General features: G+C 34.5%; 1 protein-coding gene across 10 annotated transcripts in view; it reads left to right on the top strand.

Moving 5' to 3' along the window:
* Nucleotides 1-18,630, top strand: part of LCOR (ligand dependent nuclear receptor corepressor) — a 110,675-nt gene that overhangs the window by 66,986 nt on the left and 25,059 nt on the right. For 9 of the 10 annotated variants that reach the window (XM_074373829.1, XM_074373826.1, XM_074373830.1 and 6 more), the window contains 2 exons: nucleotides 2,548-2,835; nucleotides 5,750-5,843. In XM_074373829.1, coding sequence (XP_074229930.1) covers nucleotides 2,598-2,835; nucleotides 5,750-5,843 — 332 coding nt within the window. In that variant the 5' untranslated portion in view covers nucleotides 2,548-2,597. Of the gene's footprint in view, nucleotides 1-2,547; nucleotides 2,836-5,749; nucleotides 5,844-8,386; nucleotides 17,917-18,630 lie in introns of those variants that run through there. The other variant, XM_074373834.1, reaches the window with a different exon arrangement.

Raw genomic sequence — 18,630 nt, 5'->3', positions numbered from 1 at the left:
GGAATATTTTGTTTTTAATAAAAAATTAAGATATTTCAATTTAGTCTTTTGTTGCCAAGTATTGCAAATTGTGTATTTTAAATAATTGAATGTGAAAAGGTTATATGTAGCTAGGTAGAAACATAGATGCGATAAGAGCAGGCTTTTGTGGTATAGACTCTATAATAAGTTCCTCTTTAAGAACGGCGTGCCTTCTATAACTGTCATGATCATTACTTTTCAGCTTGCTTTGTCACTTGTGTCAGAAAATTTGACACTTTTCTAAAAGTTAGGTTTGCATTTTTAAAACATACAGGTGGCTATGATGTAGCATTTACGTGTTTTTCTTACTTTTAATTTTGACCCGATTTATTATTTTTATTTGACTCAGTTGTGCATGTTCCCCCTAAGCGTGACTAGGTTTATAGATGTAGTGTTTTAAGTAAATAAAAGAATGAAATGTGCTTAAGAAACTTTCAAAAGATGTAGAAATTCAAATGGCAGAGATGTGATCGGATCATAAACATGAATTGTGTTTCATAATTGTGTAAGTTATTCAACAAAGAGGCAAAATACACTGCAGGCATTTAAAACTCAGTGGTAGGAATTCATGATCTTTATCCTAAAATCTCTGACTCTTTACAAAACTCTTTAATTGTATTTACTAGTCTAGTTAAACAGAGACATTCTATAAATGAATTCATATTGCTTCCTATTTGGAAGCTTTCTTTTTTATGTATTACATACTCCAGCATTTTAGGGGGTAAAAAGATACAGGGATGTATTAAAACTTGAAATTATATAGTCTTTCATTTTCATTTGGAGGGTTATAAGCTGTGTAAGAAAAAAAAAAGGATGTAACGTAGGAAGTTAAATGATTATGAATAAGAAAACCCAGTGGGTAGAGAGATTGAAAAAAGGAATATCTGACTAAAATGTTTATTAAAACATTCAAGGAACCATGGTTGGTGATTGTAGTAACTTGTGAACCTTACCTACTGAATACCTTTATTCCTAAACCATCTAGCATACTCATGGTCTCTATTTATAGAGAGGCAACTTAGGGTTAAAAATACTTCTTAGTAGAACAGAAATGTTATTATTGGTAGAGCCAACCTCAAACTCCAAAAAATTAAGTAAATTTTAATTTGTCCTTCAGAAAAAAAAAATTGTTCTTGGGAGTCTTGTGTGATTTTAATGATGTTTGTTTTTTGTGATATTAACAGTAATTAGTCAGTTTTCCTTTAAATTTATAAATCAAAGTTCCTTACAACTCCAAAATATTATGAGTAAAGTAATTGACCTTCTATAGTTAATATTTAAAAGACCAAGGAAGCTGAGGTTTTCTGAGATCCGTCTTCTAAAGCCTCAGGAGTGTGGTAGGGAAGTATAATGGTTACAGGTGGAGCATTAAGATCAGGGGGAGAGTTTTAGTCAGGGGTCTGTCACCAACCATCTATACAGATTTGAAGAGATCCTTACTCTTCAAACTATTTGCTAATCGATTGATCCATTTATTACTCAACTAATATGAATTTATACTTTACACCAAGATTAGGTGCTTCGTGTATAGGGGTAGTCTCTGCTCTCAAAAAGCTTTTAGTCTCCCTGATAGGGTGTTAATGACAGAGATGTGATGGGATATGTTTATACAAAACATTTTCCCTTTTATTTTACCTTCAAGGTCCCTTCCAGTACTGAAGGTTCTATGAGTTAATGAATTCGTGTTGTCTTTATTTTTAAACTAACATTGATTAGAAATTGATAACTTAGATGTGTATTTCATTACTTCCCTGTTTATTGTGTTTAATGTTGGCAGAGTGTATTTAAAGAACTTGTGGGAAAATATGGTCTTAGGCTTTAGAGATTTGCCATTTAAACTCCTGACCCAGGAGTTCTGAGAATATGGTCCCCTGATCAGCAGTGTCTGGAAACTTGTTGTAAACGCCAGTTCTTGAGCTCACCCTAGAACTGCTGAATCAGTAACTCTGGGGATAGGACCCAGCAATCTGTTTTTATAAGCCCTCAAAGTGATTTTGATTAACATTGAAGTGTGACTACTATTGCCCTAGTCTATCATAGGTCTTAATATTAATTATCTCCTTTTGTAATCTTGGTATGCTTTCAGTCTTTAACAGTAAATTAAGCCCTCATGAACTGAACATTCCATTCTTCAGTAATTTAGGAAGAGATGGCTCAGGAAAAATCTAGGGGAGACCAGATGTGATCTATAGGTGGTAAACAGGGGAGTAATTATTTTCATAAAAGAAGGGTTTTGGGATTTCTGTATCAGGTAAGTGACTCTTGCCCATAAGATAAACTATTTGTTATCCCTTTATTTGACTTCATAATCGGGGGCGGGGATGGTGTTTAGGAATAATTTTATTAAAATTATATTTTTAAAAATCTGCAACTTTTATAAGCCTAGAGATTAAAAATATAAGAGGGAATACTATTTTTAGGATATTGCATTTTAAGAGAAAAATAAAATGAAATTCTGTTTGCTTGAAAGCTGTCTCTTTTTAGTACATTGTCCCACTTTAAAAGTAAATAAATCTTTGTTTACAGACAGTCCCTGGGTCTCCGACCCCAATATCCCCCTAGTGGCCCGTGAGATCATGCAGCGAATGATCCAACAATTTGCTGCTGAATATACCTCAAAAAATAGCTCTACTCAGGACCCCAGCCAGCCCAATAGCACAAAGAACCAAAGCCTGCCGAAAGCATCTCCAGTCACCACCTCTCCCACGGCTGCAACTACTCAGAACCCTGTGCTCAGCAAACTTCTCATGGCTGACCAAGACTCACCTCTGGACCTTACTGTCAGAAAGTCTCAGTCAGAACCTAGCGAACAAGGTATGGTTTGATGTCAAGATATCTCCTCTGTCCAATAAGTATACTTTTAATTTGGGGAGAAAAAAAATTATTGGCAAGTAGGGCACCAGTAACACTAATAGGATAAAAACTAATGTGATTCTTAAATTATTCCTGACTTTGCGGTGATAGAGAAGTACGAATAAAGTAGCAACCTTACCCATCAGTAGTTCATAGTTACGTGACTGAACCAGGAAAGTTAGGTGGTTACAGTTGTTACTTGATATTTATGTAAGCATTTTACACTTTCCAAAGCATTGTCATATCCATTGTTTTTAAAAGCCCTTTGAAAGTTAACTTTTCCCCCTTATCCATCAGTGTTTAGGATTAGCACCTATCTGAGAAATAGATATGTCTTGTTAGATAAAAGAAGTTATACTCTGCAAATAAGATCGTAAGGCCAAAATATGTGTTATTTGCATTTTTAAAAAAGAAACTCACGGGGTTAGAAATAATGAGACAACAGTAGACACACTTCAGGTTGTTAACTGTAGTCAGTATTTTATAAATACACAAATACATACATGCACTATATTACAAACTAACTAGGGTATTTTCAAAAGGTAATCTGTGAGGAGGATCCTAGTTAAGTGAAGAGGTTAAGAGGGTATCAGTTTTGCTAAGCATATACTTCTTGAGTGTTTTAAAAGTTATTCTCTTAAGATTAAATATTACAGTTTTGTGATTTCATTTTACCTTTAATTTCACAAAAATGAAGTGAGCATTTCAACTCTGCCACTCTGAACCACTACAGATTATTAATTGATGAATTAATTGGTGATGTCTGTACTAATGAGATTTTATTGTTGTAGAAATCTCCTAAGAGTGGATTTATTGGTGAGAAATATGTTTTTATATTGCAAAGTAAATAAGTTTAATTCTTATAAGAAACTCTGAAATGACTTTATTTTGCTTATTGTAAGTGTATGAAGGAATGACACTTAATGGACTGGCTTTAGTTGCTTATTAAAGAATATTTTTTTGAATAGTTTTCGTTTGCCTTAACTCTTTCTGTGTAGTGAATAGCAGTCAAAATCTCTTTAAGTTCTGAAAGTGGGGATATAGCTTAGTGGTAGAGGGCATGCTTAGCATATATGAAGTCCTGGGTTCAATCCCCAGTGCCTCCATCAGAAAAAAAAAAACCCCTCTAAGTTCTGAGAGATCTCTTAGCAGGAGGCCTCCTAGTTGTCCAATGTTCATATTGATTAGTATATCTTTGGTTACCATGTTTGTAAAGTTGTTCTATTCTATTTTATTGAGGATTGTTTTCTTTACCGCAGATGGGTAGCTTTCATTAAAAATCTGTTTGCTTTAAATATTGCATTACAAGCTTCAGTTTTACATTAGAATAACAGCATAGAGGTTGTATCTAAAATATTAATGATGGAGGTTAACATACAAAGATACAAGTTTATTTAGTCTAATTTAACTTCTTATAGCTAGTGTTATGCTTGAGGTATGTTGTGTTGACAGTGCGGTCTTATCAAGAGAAATTTGAACCAGATGGTAAGAGTATAGTATAGATTTCAAATGAACCAAAAATTTTAAAATAATATTTCCCAATGAATTTTAATATGTTTTCAACTTAAATCACAGTATTTTTCAGGGTAGATTTAAGTTATGTTGCCTGTTTGATTAGACAGGCTTAGGAAATAATAACTGTCTCTGGTTGGAAATATTTTAAACAGTGCATTTGCTTGTTAGGTATCTAATTGGGTTAGGTGTCTAAAAGGATACTTGGTTCTGTAAGATTACAATTGTATTTTTAGAAATATTAGTGACTCTAAAGGACAACAGTTACTCTGTATGAGTGTGGGCTTTTTTTGGTTTATGAACTCAGTTGCATATTTATTTCTAACAGCCTGAAATAGGGAGTTACAGTGTCCCAAATGGGTTTTATATTGGAGTGGTTTTTAACATAACTAGGTAGCCGGCTTCTCTGCTAGCCAACTGAATATCAAAGGCATTGAATGTTACCTTGCTCTGTTAATTTTGGACAGAATGGCAGCTTTGAAAGTTATCTAGACTTTGAATTTTCTTTTCTAGACTTGTGTATGAGGGGAAAAAAATCTTTCGGGGGAGAAGAAATGTTCTAATAACATGAATTTGTTATTTGGTCTAGCTTCAGTTTAAAAAAAAAAAAGGTTACCCTGCAAGGCTCCTTTCAGTATCAAGACGTTTCATTTTTCTTTCTTTCCTTAAACTTTGCCTTTGTAAGTATCAACAAGTCGATTTTGAAGCCCTGCTGATTTTTCCCAAAAGGTTGAATCCAAATATAGTTTTTTGCAGATGTGTCCAAAGAGTAATTAGGACACATGCAAATTATAAACAATTAACAACTGATTTATCTTACATACTGTCTTGTATATATGTTTACTATAACCATATAAACTTGTTTACAAAATATTTTTGTATTAAAATTTTCTAAATCCAACTTTCACGTACTCTTAGTGTTTCAGGTAGACCTACTAGCTCTTGAGAAATTCGATTTTTATAATTTGTCTGACATTGTGGCATTGAAAACTCATGCTTTGATCAAGGTAAACTGAGTAAATGACATAGTTCTGTTGCAGAACCTCATACTATGTAAACTGCCATTTCTAGTATCTCACTATATCTTAATATCTTTAGTGTTATGCTCTACCTTTTCTTTTGCCTTATTAATAAAATATTTAACCCTTGGAGATATTAGATATACCAGACTTTGCTAAATTTATGTCACTTCAGAAGAAAAAATATCCTGATCCTATTAATGAATTGGTTTCATAACTCAAAATATATGGCTAATTTTACCTGCTTAGTTGACTAGGCCTACTACTTTGTCATTTTTAGCCTATTCAGTTCGTATTTGCTCCCAGTTTTTAATATCCTCAGGTGTTTCTTTGTGTCTCTACAGACGGTGTACTTGATCTATCCACTAAGAAAAGTCCATGTGCTGGCAGCACTTCCCTGAGCCATTCTCCAGGCTGCTCCAGTACTCAAGGGAACGGGTAAGGGAAAATATTTGTGGCCTTCCACAGTTTTATAGGAGACAGTTTATCAAATACTGAGTCCAATCTCCCTTGTGTGTTTTAAAACTTAATTTTTCAGAGTAACACTCTTATTGGTGGGCCTTTAGTGAAATTACGTTTAGTCTATCAATCAAGTAAAAGCACAGTCTGTGAAATCTAGAGTTGACTAGTATAGGTCAGTTTTGCCAGTTTAGTACAAATAGTAAGTAATCAGGAATATGGCAAGAATGTCTTTGGGCCTTTTGTTGTTGAGTATTTGGGAGTGTGAAACCCAACTTAAATAATTTCAGAGTTCAGATGTAAAGGCAATATTATGTGTGCTGAGGTTGTTGAATGAGAATTGGGTTCTGGTATGTAATTTGGTATCTCTAATGGAGTGTGGGGCTGTTTGCTTTTTTCTTGTTTGTTTTGGTTTTGTTTTGTTTGTTGATTTGAACTGCAGTTTTAACTCTGTGGCAGTTCAGAAAATAATTGTGTGTATTTTTTGTTTTGAATTGGATAAGACTGGTTGTAGATGTTGGTAGATAACCGTCTTATGCTGCCAAGACATTACATGCTCAGTTTTGATAACTCTTAGACTAAAGTGAATTTTCTGTTTACCTAGTTTTATAAGTGTAAGAATTGTCTAATTCTCTGTCCGTGTGTACATAGTAATCATTTTTAGAGGTCAGGTAGTAATGAATATACTTAGATGCCATATTGGGAAGGCATTTCCATAAAACTGTGTTGTGACCAAAAATCGGCTTCATCTAGATATGAAAAATAACTTTAGTAAATTAATTAATATTTAGGTTTATTTAGTTTTTACAATGTCAACATGGGGAAGTAGTTTAGATATTTAAGGAGTAAGTAGACACTAAATGGATTAACCTTATTCAACTTACTCTTAATTTCCTTCAAATTGAAGGATTCCGTCACTGATTTCTAAAATGCTCCTTTATTTTCTCTAAAATTCCATCATCTTCCTTTTTCTCTCATCCTATATTAGGTCTAGAATAACTTATTAATTTAATCTATTTTGCATAGTTTGCTAATCTTTTTTTTCTTAAGTGCTTTTTTTCACCATAGTTCAAACTAGATATAATTCATCATGATCCCAAATCATTGGGTCCATTTAGGTATCAAAAAACTTGAGTTGTGTAATCAAGGGCATATGTAGGAGAAACCTAAGTGCTGTTTGCAATAATGAATCCCTTGCATAAGATTCACTTTAAACTTGACCACCAGGTCCATGTATTAAAGGGTTGAAATTGTTGGATTTGTCCATCTGAATGGAAAGTAAATATTTTCCTTGTGGTAGTGTTTTCTGGAAGACAAAAGCATGGGTAGTACTGTCCATGTTTTAGTTGAATTGTTATCCATATTATGTTACTTACTGATAAAAGCAAAATCCCTATAGACTTTTGGAAAACATAGCTGGTTTATCATTATTTCTGCAAAGTTCCACTTTTGTGCCTAGTTACCATAATTATTCCCCTTGGGCATGCTTTAGTAGTTGTCAGTTTTACCCATTGATAATCTTTATAGTGAAAATGAAAACTTAGGAATTAACTTTGTGTAAGTAGTTAATTTTTTAAACATTATTTGAAAGCTATCCGCTTAAAATTTCAAAATTGATATTTGGTATTTTAAGAAGAAAATTTTTTTTTAACTGAAGAACTCTGCTAAAAATTGTTTATATACCTCTGACAGTAATTACTTTGAGTAGAACTTAAACAATGTTTTGGGGGAAACAAAGGGCAGATTCTTTAAAGCTTGGATGATTTCAAATGGAAAATCAGTGGTACTCATGTATCTGCAACTAATGTTTTAAAATGAAGAACTGTGGTAAGTTATAATTCTTCGATGGGTGTTTTGGTTTGGGTTTTTTCTCCCCCTTGGGCCTGGTAGCCAAATCTTTTTTTCCTAAGCAAAATAAGATGTTATTTGGTGTTGTTTGATTTTTTTTTATAATGAACATCAACTTGTTTGTGGGATAAATGAGCAATTATCTATGGGTTCCATCCACCAATGTAAAGTGTTCCAATTTTATAGCTGGTTGTCATGAATGTTGACTATGTTGCATTAAAATAAATAATTTGGCTTACTCTTTTATTACTGTACTTGTTTAGTGGTAACGTCACATTGGTAACACAATTCTTTGTAGATCTACGGAGACTTGATGATTACTTTGTAATTAATAATTAAGGTGCTATTTTCAAACAGTTGCGCGAAACTTTTTCTCCGAAAATTTGTGAACCCAACCAGAGACCAGCTGACAGGTTTAATTTTTCTTTGCCCAAAAGCTCCTGGGTTTTTTTTTTTTTTTCTTTTTTCCTTTTTCCTTTTTTTTTTCTTTTTTTGTGAACAAGTTTAAAACTAACTGCTGAGACCTTTTTTTTTTTAATTTTAGAGAAAAAATAAATAAATAACACAAAGTGATGTTACCCAAGCAAGGCCTTCTAATAAAGGAGTGGTCCCCTCACCCATCCCTCCCTACCTGTGCAAGTCCTGCTCACATCAGTTTCCTTCCATCCAATTAGGCGACCTGGGAGACCCAGCCAGTACCGCCCAGACGGACTTCGGAGTGGTGATGGGGTACCTCCAAGAAGCTTACAGGATGGAACCAGGGAAGGTTTTGGACACTCCACATCACTCAAAGTTCCATTGGCTCGATCCCTGCAGATTAGTGAAGAACTACTGAGCAGAAACCAATTGTCCACAGCTGCCAGCCTTGGGCCATCTGGATTACAGAATCATGGACAACACTTAATATTATCCAGGGAAGCCTCTTGGGCAAAACCGCATTATGAGTTCAACCTCAGCCGTATGAAGTTCAGGGGAAATGGTGCACTCAACAACATCAGTGACCTTCCTTTTCTTGCAGAAAACTCTGCCTTTCCAAAAATGGCACTTCAAGCAAAACAAGATGGGAAAAAGGATGTGAGCCATTCATCTCCTGTAGATTTAAAGATACCACAAGTTCGAGGAATGGATCTTTCTTGGGAATCTCGCACTGGTGATCAGTACAGCTATAGCTCTTTGGTAATGGGTTCACAAACGGAGAGCGCGCTTAGTAAAAAATTAAGGGCTATTCTTCCAAAACAAAATAGAAAAAGCATGTTAGACGCTGGACCCGATTCTTGGGGCTCAGATGCTGAGCAGTCTACCTCTGGACAGCCATATCCCACATCGGATCAAGAAGGAGACCCTGGCTCCAAGCAGCCTCGGAAGAAAAGAGGGCGTTACAGACAGTACAACAGTGAGATACTGGAGGAAGCAATCTCAGTGGTTATGAGTGGAAAAATGAGTGTTTCCAAAGCTCAGAGTATTTATGGGATTCCCCACAGTACACTGGAGTACAAAGTAAAAGAGAGGCTGGGCACTTTGAAAAACCCTCCAAAGAAAAAGATGAAATTAATGAGGTCGGAGGGGCCAGATGTTTCTGTAAAGATTGAATTAGATCCCCAGGGAGAGGCAGCACAAAGTGCAAATGAATCAAAAAATGAGTAGGAATACTGTAGAGTGCCAATTACTGTACAAACTGGGTGAGCACTACTGCATTGTTCAGCTGTCATTACTTGCACCTAACTCCATTTACTGTGACACTTGTTCCTTTGCAGAATTTGCATTGACTTGTGTGTACAGAGGTGAAAGGTGCATTCTGAATGTTGCATATTTTTAAATTTTCGTGTGCAGTATGGCTCAATATATTGTTTGGCCTTTTGCATGTTTCTCTACAAGAGAGAATTGAGTTACCTCACAGAGAACAGATACATGGAAGTGGACTCCTTGCCTGTAGAGCCTGCATGATTTTCTTTCTGTTTCTTAAGTTATATTTGCCTTTATTTTTAAAAGAAGGAAAAAAGGAAGAAAAAGCCCCCTTTTAGAAACCACCTCTATCATACTGGGAGCTTTATCATTGCAAATTGGGAAGCCGTCTTACAAAATTATTCACATTTTTTTCTTCTGAGATTCAACTCATTGGAGGATTAAACTAAAGAAACTAAGAAACAATGAACCTTTGAATTTAAGAAATTTGGTTATTCAATGATAAATAATTATTTGAGTCGATTAACATTTTATGATTTTCTTCTCACTATTAAATTTACTTAACAAATTAGCAATCTATTTAGTGCTCACCCAGAGGGAGAGGAGGTGGAAAATGTGCACACACTACCTTCAGAAATGCTTCAGTTAATTACTTTGTAACACTACCTTTGCTGTAATTTCAGTTGGGATTTTCTAAGGGTAGACTTGGTCTCACCAACAAGTGAGGATATATAGCCTTATCTCATGGAGGACGAGCTCCGTTCTTACTCAGGAGCAGTCAGGGTACATTACATAAAACAGTAGAGGATGCCTCATTTTAGCAAACTAAGTTTCTTTATATTCTTAAATCCATTTACAGATTTGATCATGTGCTAGCTAATAACCGAATGTCATTGCAGCAACTAGTTTAAAATATCCAAGATCTGTTATTGGGGGATGAGAGATAGGGGGAAAATGTGTACAAGTAATTATAATACTGCAGAAGTAGTATCTAAATTTTACAGCCTCAGTAGTCTGCTCAAATATCCACATAAATGAAGAGTCTATGTTTGTGGCAAGAGAAAAAACCGCAACCCCAAAGTAACCTAATATGATTTAGGTTGCGTTTCAGTTCTGACAGAAATTCAATCAGAAATCAGGCTCATTAGAGATTTCTTTTTTAACTAATCCAGATACTAGTACAAGGGTCGGGCGTGGAGTTTTTTGGTTTTTATTTAATTTGTTTCTTTGAACTTTTTTTTTGTTTGCATCCTACATAATATCCCCTTCGTAACTTGTTCTGATATTTAACTCATTTTTATGGCTGTTTAGCACACAGTTCAGGATCCTTCAGATCGTGTTTGTATAAGCATTCCTTGAAGAACATCTGAACTTTTTTTTTGAGGTGGGCTTTTAAAGTTACAGTAACAAGGTTTGGAATGTTTATTTTCTATACTTCTTTTGTGAGAATAGCAGATAAATAAAAGCCCACAAAATTTAATTTTGCATTGTGACCAAATTAAAATGACTGTGCAAAACAAAATCCACCCCACATACACCCTGTATTCTAATCTACTGAGAAAAGTTGGTCAGGTCCTTCTAAATGCTTAACCAAAGCAAACAAAATCATTGGAGTTTTTCTGTAAAATTCAGATTTGGAGCGTTGGTTAAATTGAGGCTGATGATTTCTGATGGATACTAACAGTTTGAGGAGAAGTAGATCCAGATATTCCCAAGGCATTAATTCTTGCCTGAAAACTTTGGAGCAGTTAATTAAAGGTTGAGGATAGTTTTCCCTCAGCAACTTATGTGTTCAAAGGTTAGGCACACCATTGCTGTTATTAAAATACACACACTGCTCATTCTTGACATAGCCTGGGCTTGGGTTCCTCTTTTGGTTTGGTTATTTTGTAGCAGTTTAATCAGTGGATGACTGAGCCTGTTTCCTCTTAGCTTTCTAGTCTTCTCAACAGAAAAAAACAGTTTAAGTTCAGAGCAGTATATGACTCTGCAATATTTTCTAGCCTAGCTGGAAGTTGCAATAAAAATACTTTATGAAATGTATGGTTTTCATCTGCAGTTGAAGGAAGTTGTAGAAATGTTGCTAAAAGCAAATGGCTAAGCTTATGAAGGAACGCCTCCTTTGTTCCACACTCGGTAATTTGTCACACACAATTAATTGCAGCCACAGTGCCTTTTTGCATGATATCTAGGAGTATTCAGTAGCCTAGGATTGCTGCAAAAAGGTCCTTTGAGCAGTTAATTTGTGCTTGTTTTTATCCTCTCTCAGAAAGACATCATTAAGGCCCATTTAAAAATCTGGCCCTAAAAGTTCAACTTTTGTAGAGTTTTACTGTTCAGAGAGGTTTTTAATCCTATGTGGTAGTTTATAAAGTGATGTATGAGTTGAGTTATGTAAATTTTGTCATTGTAGTGTACATGGAGTGATCATTTTACTAACATAAATATTTTCTATGTGTGTTTCAGTGGATGACAATCGAGCAGCAGAAGAATGGTGTGCCTACCCTTTAATGCTGCAGTTTAAATAAGAGAACTTGTATTGTGTCATTTCAGATTGTAGGCTGAGAGTTGTAAATAGTGAAAATTTGAGTACTTCTATTATTTGTTTTGGTTAGAAAGTGAATTTAAAAAACAAACCAAACTCTAAACTTTCTCAGATTAAAAGTCCTGAGACCTGAAGATTGTAATATTCATGTCTGTGAAGCTTTTAAAGATTACACTTGAGATCAGTCATGACTTGATATTCAGGTAAATTTTCTTTTCCAAGAAGCTTTTGAATAAGCATATTTCCTCCAAAGGTCGGTCTGTCTCTCTTGTCTCTTTTTTTTTTTTTTTTTTTTTGAGTGTAGATTATTTTAAAGCACTAATTGCATTACATTGGTAACTGCAATATAAAATAGCCATTATTGTTTTGTGAAGCATGGTTGAAATTAGATAGTGGTCCCTTTTAAATTTCATGAGCCTCTCAAAAAAAAAACTTAAAAAAATACAGAAAGCTGCTGAATATTTCAAAAGATATATATTTTACCTTATTGTAGGTTTTGTAAAGTTAGTTTGTAATATTCAGGTGCACTTTTAATGTTAAATTTTGTGTTCAGAGTTCCATTATACCATGTGTTTCTTAGACGTGGCTCATCACATGGCTGGCTGTCAGTCTTGGTGCCGCAGTGATCCCGTGATATTTGATTTCTCTCTTGATTTGCCACTATTCTGTATTGGCACTTTCAGTGTAGATATTCTAGTTTGGGGACGTCCTCGTAAATGTGTAATAGAGATTGGTCTATTCGCATGCTTAATTTCTGCTAATCAGAGTTTTGCATGGTCCAGACAACAGTTGACCATTTTTATGGTATGGGAAAGTATAGTTCACAACTATCTTTGTCACAAAAGCCTTTTCTCCTTTCATTTTCCAGTAGGCCGATGATGACGTTACTCAGACTATTTGATATTACTCAAACTAACGTTAGGAGATAATGTATTTAAAATCAGTTTCTGCATTTTTTTCTGAGAGAACATAGATGTTATAGAGTAGTTAAGCTATGGCACTATAAAATCAACACTAATTCTGTGGAAGAGTATCTAGTTGATATTTTTATCATTAACCTTCATCATGCTTGACAGAAATGTATTATATTACTTTGTTTAGTAGGCTTACAAGTGACTCTGAACTGTATGATGAGCTATACACTTTTTTCTGTTCCCCAAATACCATGAAGGACAAGGTCTCTCTCTTTCAGGAAAAAATAATTTATATTTGTGTATAATACATTTTAATATTAAGTTTGTTGTTATTCTGAAGTTTAGATGTTGCTTGATAAACCTTTGCTGCAGCAGATCATGGATATGAGTAAGGCTTTGTGTGATGATAGGGGTCCTTATGTGAAGTTAATTACTGTTCAGTTCTGGTGAGCAAGCTCAACAAGTGTGAAGTGTGTATTAGCTTTATTTGGTACACTTTTACTTTACAATATTGAAGTGCTTTTAGAACTCTGGTTATCTTATATAAACCATTACCTCAACTAATTGGCATTTCCATTCCCCAACATTTTATCTGAGCTATATATAAGATGAGCTATATGGGATCAGATAGTAAAACAGTAAGGCACAATGAGAAGTTTAGTTCCAAATTTTCTGGAGAGAACTCTAAATTAGACTGAAAATGACTACCTGCAAAGGCCCACGTCGTAACTACCTTCTGTCATTAGGCTGTACGCAGCAGCCTCGGAGCTGCTCGTGACCTGTGTGTTCTCCCCTTGCCCCAAGGAAGCACATGGTGCGAGGCTTGGTTCTAAGCCTTTGTGATTCTCTTATTTTCACTGACTGATAATAGTGAAGCTTGGATTCAGTTTTTTTTATGAAACAAATTAATGAGTCAGCCCAGTGTCAGAACCTGAAATTATTTTGAGTATGGTTACAGCAGATATATGATAGCTCAGTATCATTTTCTTTAACAGCTATCATCCCTGTAGATTTGTTTTTTAAACTACATAGTTTTACTTTCATAATTATTCTTTCTTTAACTAAATGCCAGAGATTCTTTTCATGTGAACCACCCTTTCCTATATATTCAGGTTGCTGTCGTTGGTGATGGAATATGGCAATAGACTGAATTGCTCCACTTAATCTTTTATAGGAGACATTAAAAGTTATAGGTTAAACTTTGATCTTCATGAAGACGTCAAAGATTGTTTTCCATGTTACCTTTCCATTATAATTAGGTTTTCATTAATATATGATCAGGCCAGTGTTATTTAAAAAAACTTAATGGCTTTAACTAAACAGCCCTTTGTAGGCTTTATTAAGCTATATAGGGATTTTTTTAAAATTAGTTGCTTTCAAGCTTTACTGAAAAGGAAAACAGTATAATCATGGTACAAGGAATGCAGACCTTCAAAGTCTTCTTAGTTTTTTTTGGATACATTCTGTCCTTGAGACTTGAGTAGGATTTGTGAACATGGTGACTGAAGGAAGAATAGAGGAAATTCTCTGCATATTCTCTGTCTCTTATTCCCAAATAAACTTGCAGTTGCCTTTTAAAGAAGCAGACATTAGCCCTGTAGCTGTGTGCCCTAAGTGTTTTGAAGGAGATTGGGGGAGGGGGGTAGGAAATAGGATGGGGAAACTATGTAAACTTGAGAAAAGGCTAAAGATTCTGCCCTACAATACTGAAAATGAGTCACAGGATAGATAACTTGGTAAAGTTGGGCCATCTTCATTTGATAGAAAAATATTTTACAGATTGTTTGAAAAGTGAATCAAGGCTAATTAATATTGGATTGACAAACAATAAAACGAGTTGATTCTGCAGCTATTTGGGGGGTAATTTTAAGGTTTCCAGTTCATTTAGAGCTATGTCAATAAAAGCTGAAAAGCAAGCACTTTTAGTTAATCATAGATTTATTGGATGTAGCAAATATTAAATATTATAATATTTAATCTTTATTTGAATATGAAAATAAACTCTTTACTCCATCTTGAACTGTCATTGAACAGGCTCAAGATGATCTTTTCAACACTGGAAATGACCCTACACACATACCAAAAAAATCGAAAGCAGTAAGAGATATTTGAAGATCCATACCTCTTAGACTTTTTAGATTTGTCTTGGGAAAGAATTTATGAACCTATAACCAGTATTAGTGCAGTCCTGGGTTCCTTGTTCTGCATAATTGCACCCTTTCTCAGGTATGTCCTGAAAACAAATTTTAAAATAATCTCTTTAGAGATTAGATTCTCAGTGGATAGTGTGTAAGGGGACTGGGGGAGGGAGGGCGGGAGGGTGAGACACAGGACACTGACACAGTAGAGCAGGGATTTTTAACATTCAATAGCCAAATAGAATTTCAATCTAGAATATTTTTACCCCCTCAGACTGAGTTGAACAACATCTTTTATTTGGTAAATACCTGGTGCTACACTCCTTAAAGTCTTTTCTTTCATCCAGGTGACTTTTTCCTGCTTGGTGGAAGGTTATATAGTAAACTTTACTGTCACTAGGAAAGCACTTGTCTGAAATGTTTAAAGTACTAGAAAAGGGATAATCCAGCACTTTTTCTGTTACAACACTAAAGTCTTAATTTATCTTCAGAGTCTTAGGTACTGTAAGTTTTAGGATGATTATTTAAAAATAAAAAACATAGTACATAATATGGGGTCAGATCACATTTATATAAATAATTCTTGTCTTATTTTTTAAAAAGACAATAACATTTTGTACCTTTCAAGCAATTCCAAGTGATTGCCTCATTTTCCCCATTTCATAAAGCATTTCAGGCTAAGAATTTGGAGTTTGAGAGGAGGTGAGGGGGAAGTTCCCCAAAATGAAAAATTGTGTCAGACCATTTTAGAAAAATAAATCACTAGGAACATGGGTAGGGATTCTCTCTCCCTTTAAGTCTTCAGGGAATGAGCAGTATTTAGAATCTTTGGCTGAAATTCAAGCCTTTTTACTGTGTAAATTTTTAATATTAATTCACTGACATGCTTTTTACATCAGAGGACTGAAAATGGATCTTAATGTTTTTAAGTTGTGGAAGGGTATATTTCTAAAATGATGGGGGGATAATTAACTAGGTTAGTATACCAGCATTAGTAAGTTTAAGGAATTTTAGTATGTAATAGCCAAGTGTTTGATTAAAAGTCTAATCCTCTATTGCTAGTCGAAATTAGTAACATTCTGATCTAGGAAAGATATAGTCATTGGATATTGATACGCTGTGCTGTCAGAAAATCAGACTAAGATAGAAACTTATATCTGACTCCCACATGTTGCTTGTTCTGATGGGATGTATACTTTACAGCAGCTTATTGCTGCTTTGAGAAGAAATGTATAAACTATACATTTGGAGTGTTTGCGTATAATTCTTTATAACCTCCACTTTAAACTGTCAGACATTGGTATTTTATCAGTCCACGCTGTTAAATAAAGCTAATGTTGTTAGGAATCCAACTTGTACACACTGTTTAAAAACCCTCAGGGACAGTTTACACACTATTCTCACTCAATTCAGGTACTTTGATGCTATTCTTAAACCTAACAGTGACTTGTATTTTTCTGTTTTGCTTTTATTTTGATGTGCTGGTAGCACATCCTTGATGAATGTCAACTTAAAAACTCAGTTCAGGTATCCAGGTATAACTCAGCCAAACAGATTTTAAAGCTGCATATAACTCTCCAGCACACGGTGCCTCACACTCTTATAGTGGCATTCTATATATTCAGTTATTACTACTGAGCAGATAATAGGGGGGGTTCCTGTTAACAGTGTATTTAAAAGGACAAAATGTGCATAAATGTGTAGCCAGCACATGTAACACACACACACACAATTAAACTATATATTTTTAAATGCCACTAATAGCCAGCACAATTAAATGACATTCCTTGCTGCTTCTGTAAACTATAACAGATGCAGTTCTTCCTCAATGTGGCTCTTGCTTCTTCACCATACTACTACTAAATTCAAGCACTGGTCCTTGGGTGTCTGACCTCTACATTCTAGTTTATGCAATGTCTTTAGAGATTTCTGTGCACTGGCCACTGTGATGGAACCATTGGGCCAGGAGTGCTCTGAGTTTATTAGTAGTGATTCTGCCAAAGTTGGTGTTTTAACATGAGTATGTAAATGTCAAAAAAAAAAAAAAAACTAGCAGAGGTCTAGGGCTACGTATCAGCAGACAATTTTGTCAGTTTATTTTGTAGCCTGAAAGTCCTCAATGACAAGTTTCTTCTGATGTGAAGTTCTAATTCCAGTGTTTTAGCCCTTTGCATCTTTAATGTTAAGACTTGTCTGCCAGAGGTCTTTATTCTTTAAAACTCCTTTTGTTTTCTGCAGTACTATCTGTGGTTAACAAAATTGATTATTCCTCTGCTTTAGTATTTGATATCTTACATCTAAAAGGACTTCTCCATATATAAAACCCATAGCCTTTGAAGATACGGAAAAATGGCATCTTTCAGATTTCTAGAAGTTCAAGTGTCATGCAGCAAAACAGGAACCCCCTTTACTCTTATGGACCTCATTTCAAAATACTGTTTACAGTTTGACGGAATTGTATAATTTAATATTTCTCTTGTACTGTAGTTTATATTTATTTACAGATTTTTTTTTGTACTGTGTGATTTGAACTTTTTGTTCCTTGCTATGATCAATGTTTATGTAGTAGAGCACTTACGATCACAAATTAAGTTTTTTGGTTTGATTGCACTACGTTAAATTTTTTAATGCAGTTCTGATTTTTGACTGGACTAAAATAAGCTGTGTCTTAATGTATGTGATGAGTACTTAAAATTTTAATCCATGTGGTCCCCCTTTTTTTTTTTTTTTTTGGCATTGTATGTCAGACGCGCTAGTTCTTTCGTGCATGTGTAAAATTTAATGGTTCCATTGTATTATTTGACCATGACATTTTGGAGAAACATTCCCAGCTGTAATGTTGTGTATGGTAGTTCTCACTGGATGCTAGACTTTTCAAAACCACTATTCTTCTAATAAATTTTGTTGTGAAAACTGTTTTAAAAGTTTGGTTTCTACTTCTTAAGATTATAATGCTTTAAAAAAAAATCCACAAAAGGGGTAAGATTTCAAAGTGTACTCTAAATGCACGTGGTTATCAAAGTTTCTAATTTATGATAAGTTTTTTCCAGATGAAATCTCTTAGATGACTAGAAATTGCCACTTCAAAATTACACTTCAGTATTTGGATTTGGTATTGTCTTGTAACTCTGTGCCTTTGCTAATTTGATACTCCTTTACCTCAGTTTTCTTTATTGGATTATTCACTTTTAAGTATTTTCAGTAAAACAAGATACATTGATATTTTCATAACACCTGCTTGCTGGACTTAATTTTTCATAATTTCCTTGGAGTAAAGCTTTATTCTGGGACTGCTTGCTAAGAATAATAATGATTTACTAATTTTTGTTTCCTCTTTTCTTGAGGCATAAGTATGAAAGCAATACTGTCAATCAATTCAAGTTATAGTAATTCTGATTCTTGGGAGGTGGTATTTCTTTTTGCCAGGACAAGCAACAGCACATCTGTACTGTGCCTTTTAGCAAATAGGTGTATAAAAAAGTTTTGTATTACAAGGTGATTTCTGTTGTTGAAGTGGTTAGAGGGGAACAGCTGAATTACAGTGATAAAGATCAGAAATGATGAGCAAAATGTTTTAGAAAGCTGCTTTTTCAAGCTCATGATAATTCGTATAACTATTGTAAGCTGGTTGAAGTGAT

Source organism: Camelus bactrianus, chromosome 11 (assembly GCF_048773025.1).
Source record: "Camelus bactrianus isolate YW-2024 breed Bactrian camel chromosome 11, ASM4877302v1, whole genome shotgun sequence".
NCBI lineage: Eukaryota > Metazoa > Chordata > Mammalia > Artiodactyla > Camelidae > Camelus > Camelus bactrianus.
This window is presented reverse-complemented; position numbering and strand designations above follow the sequence as displayed.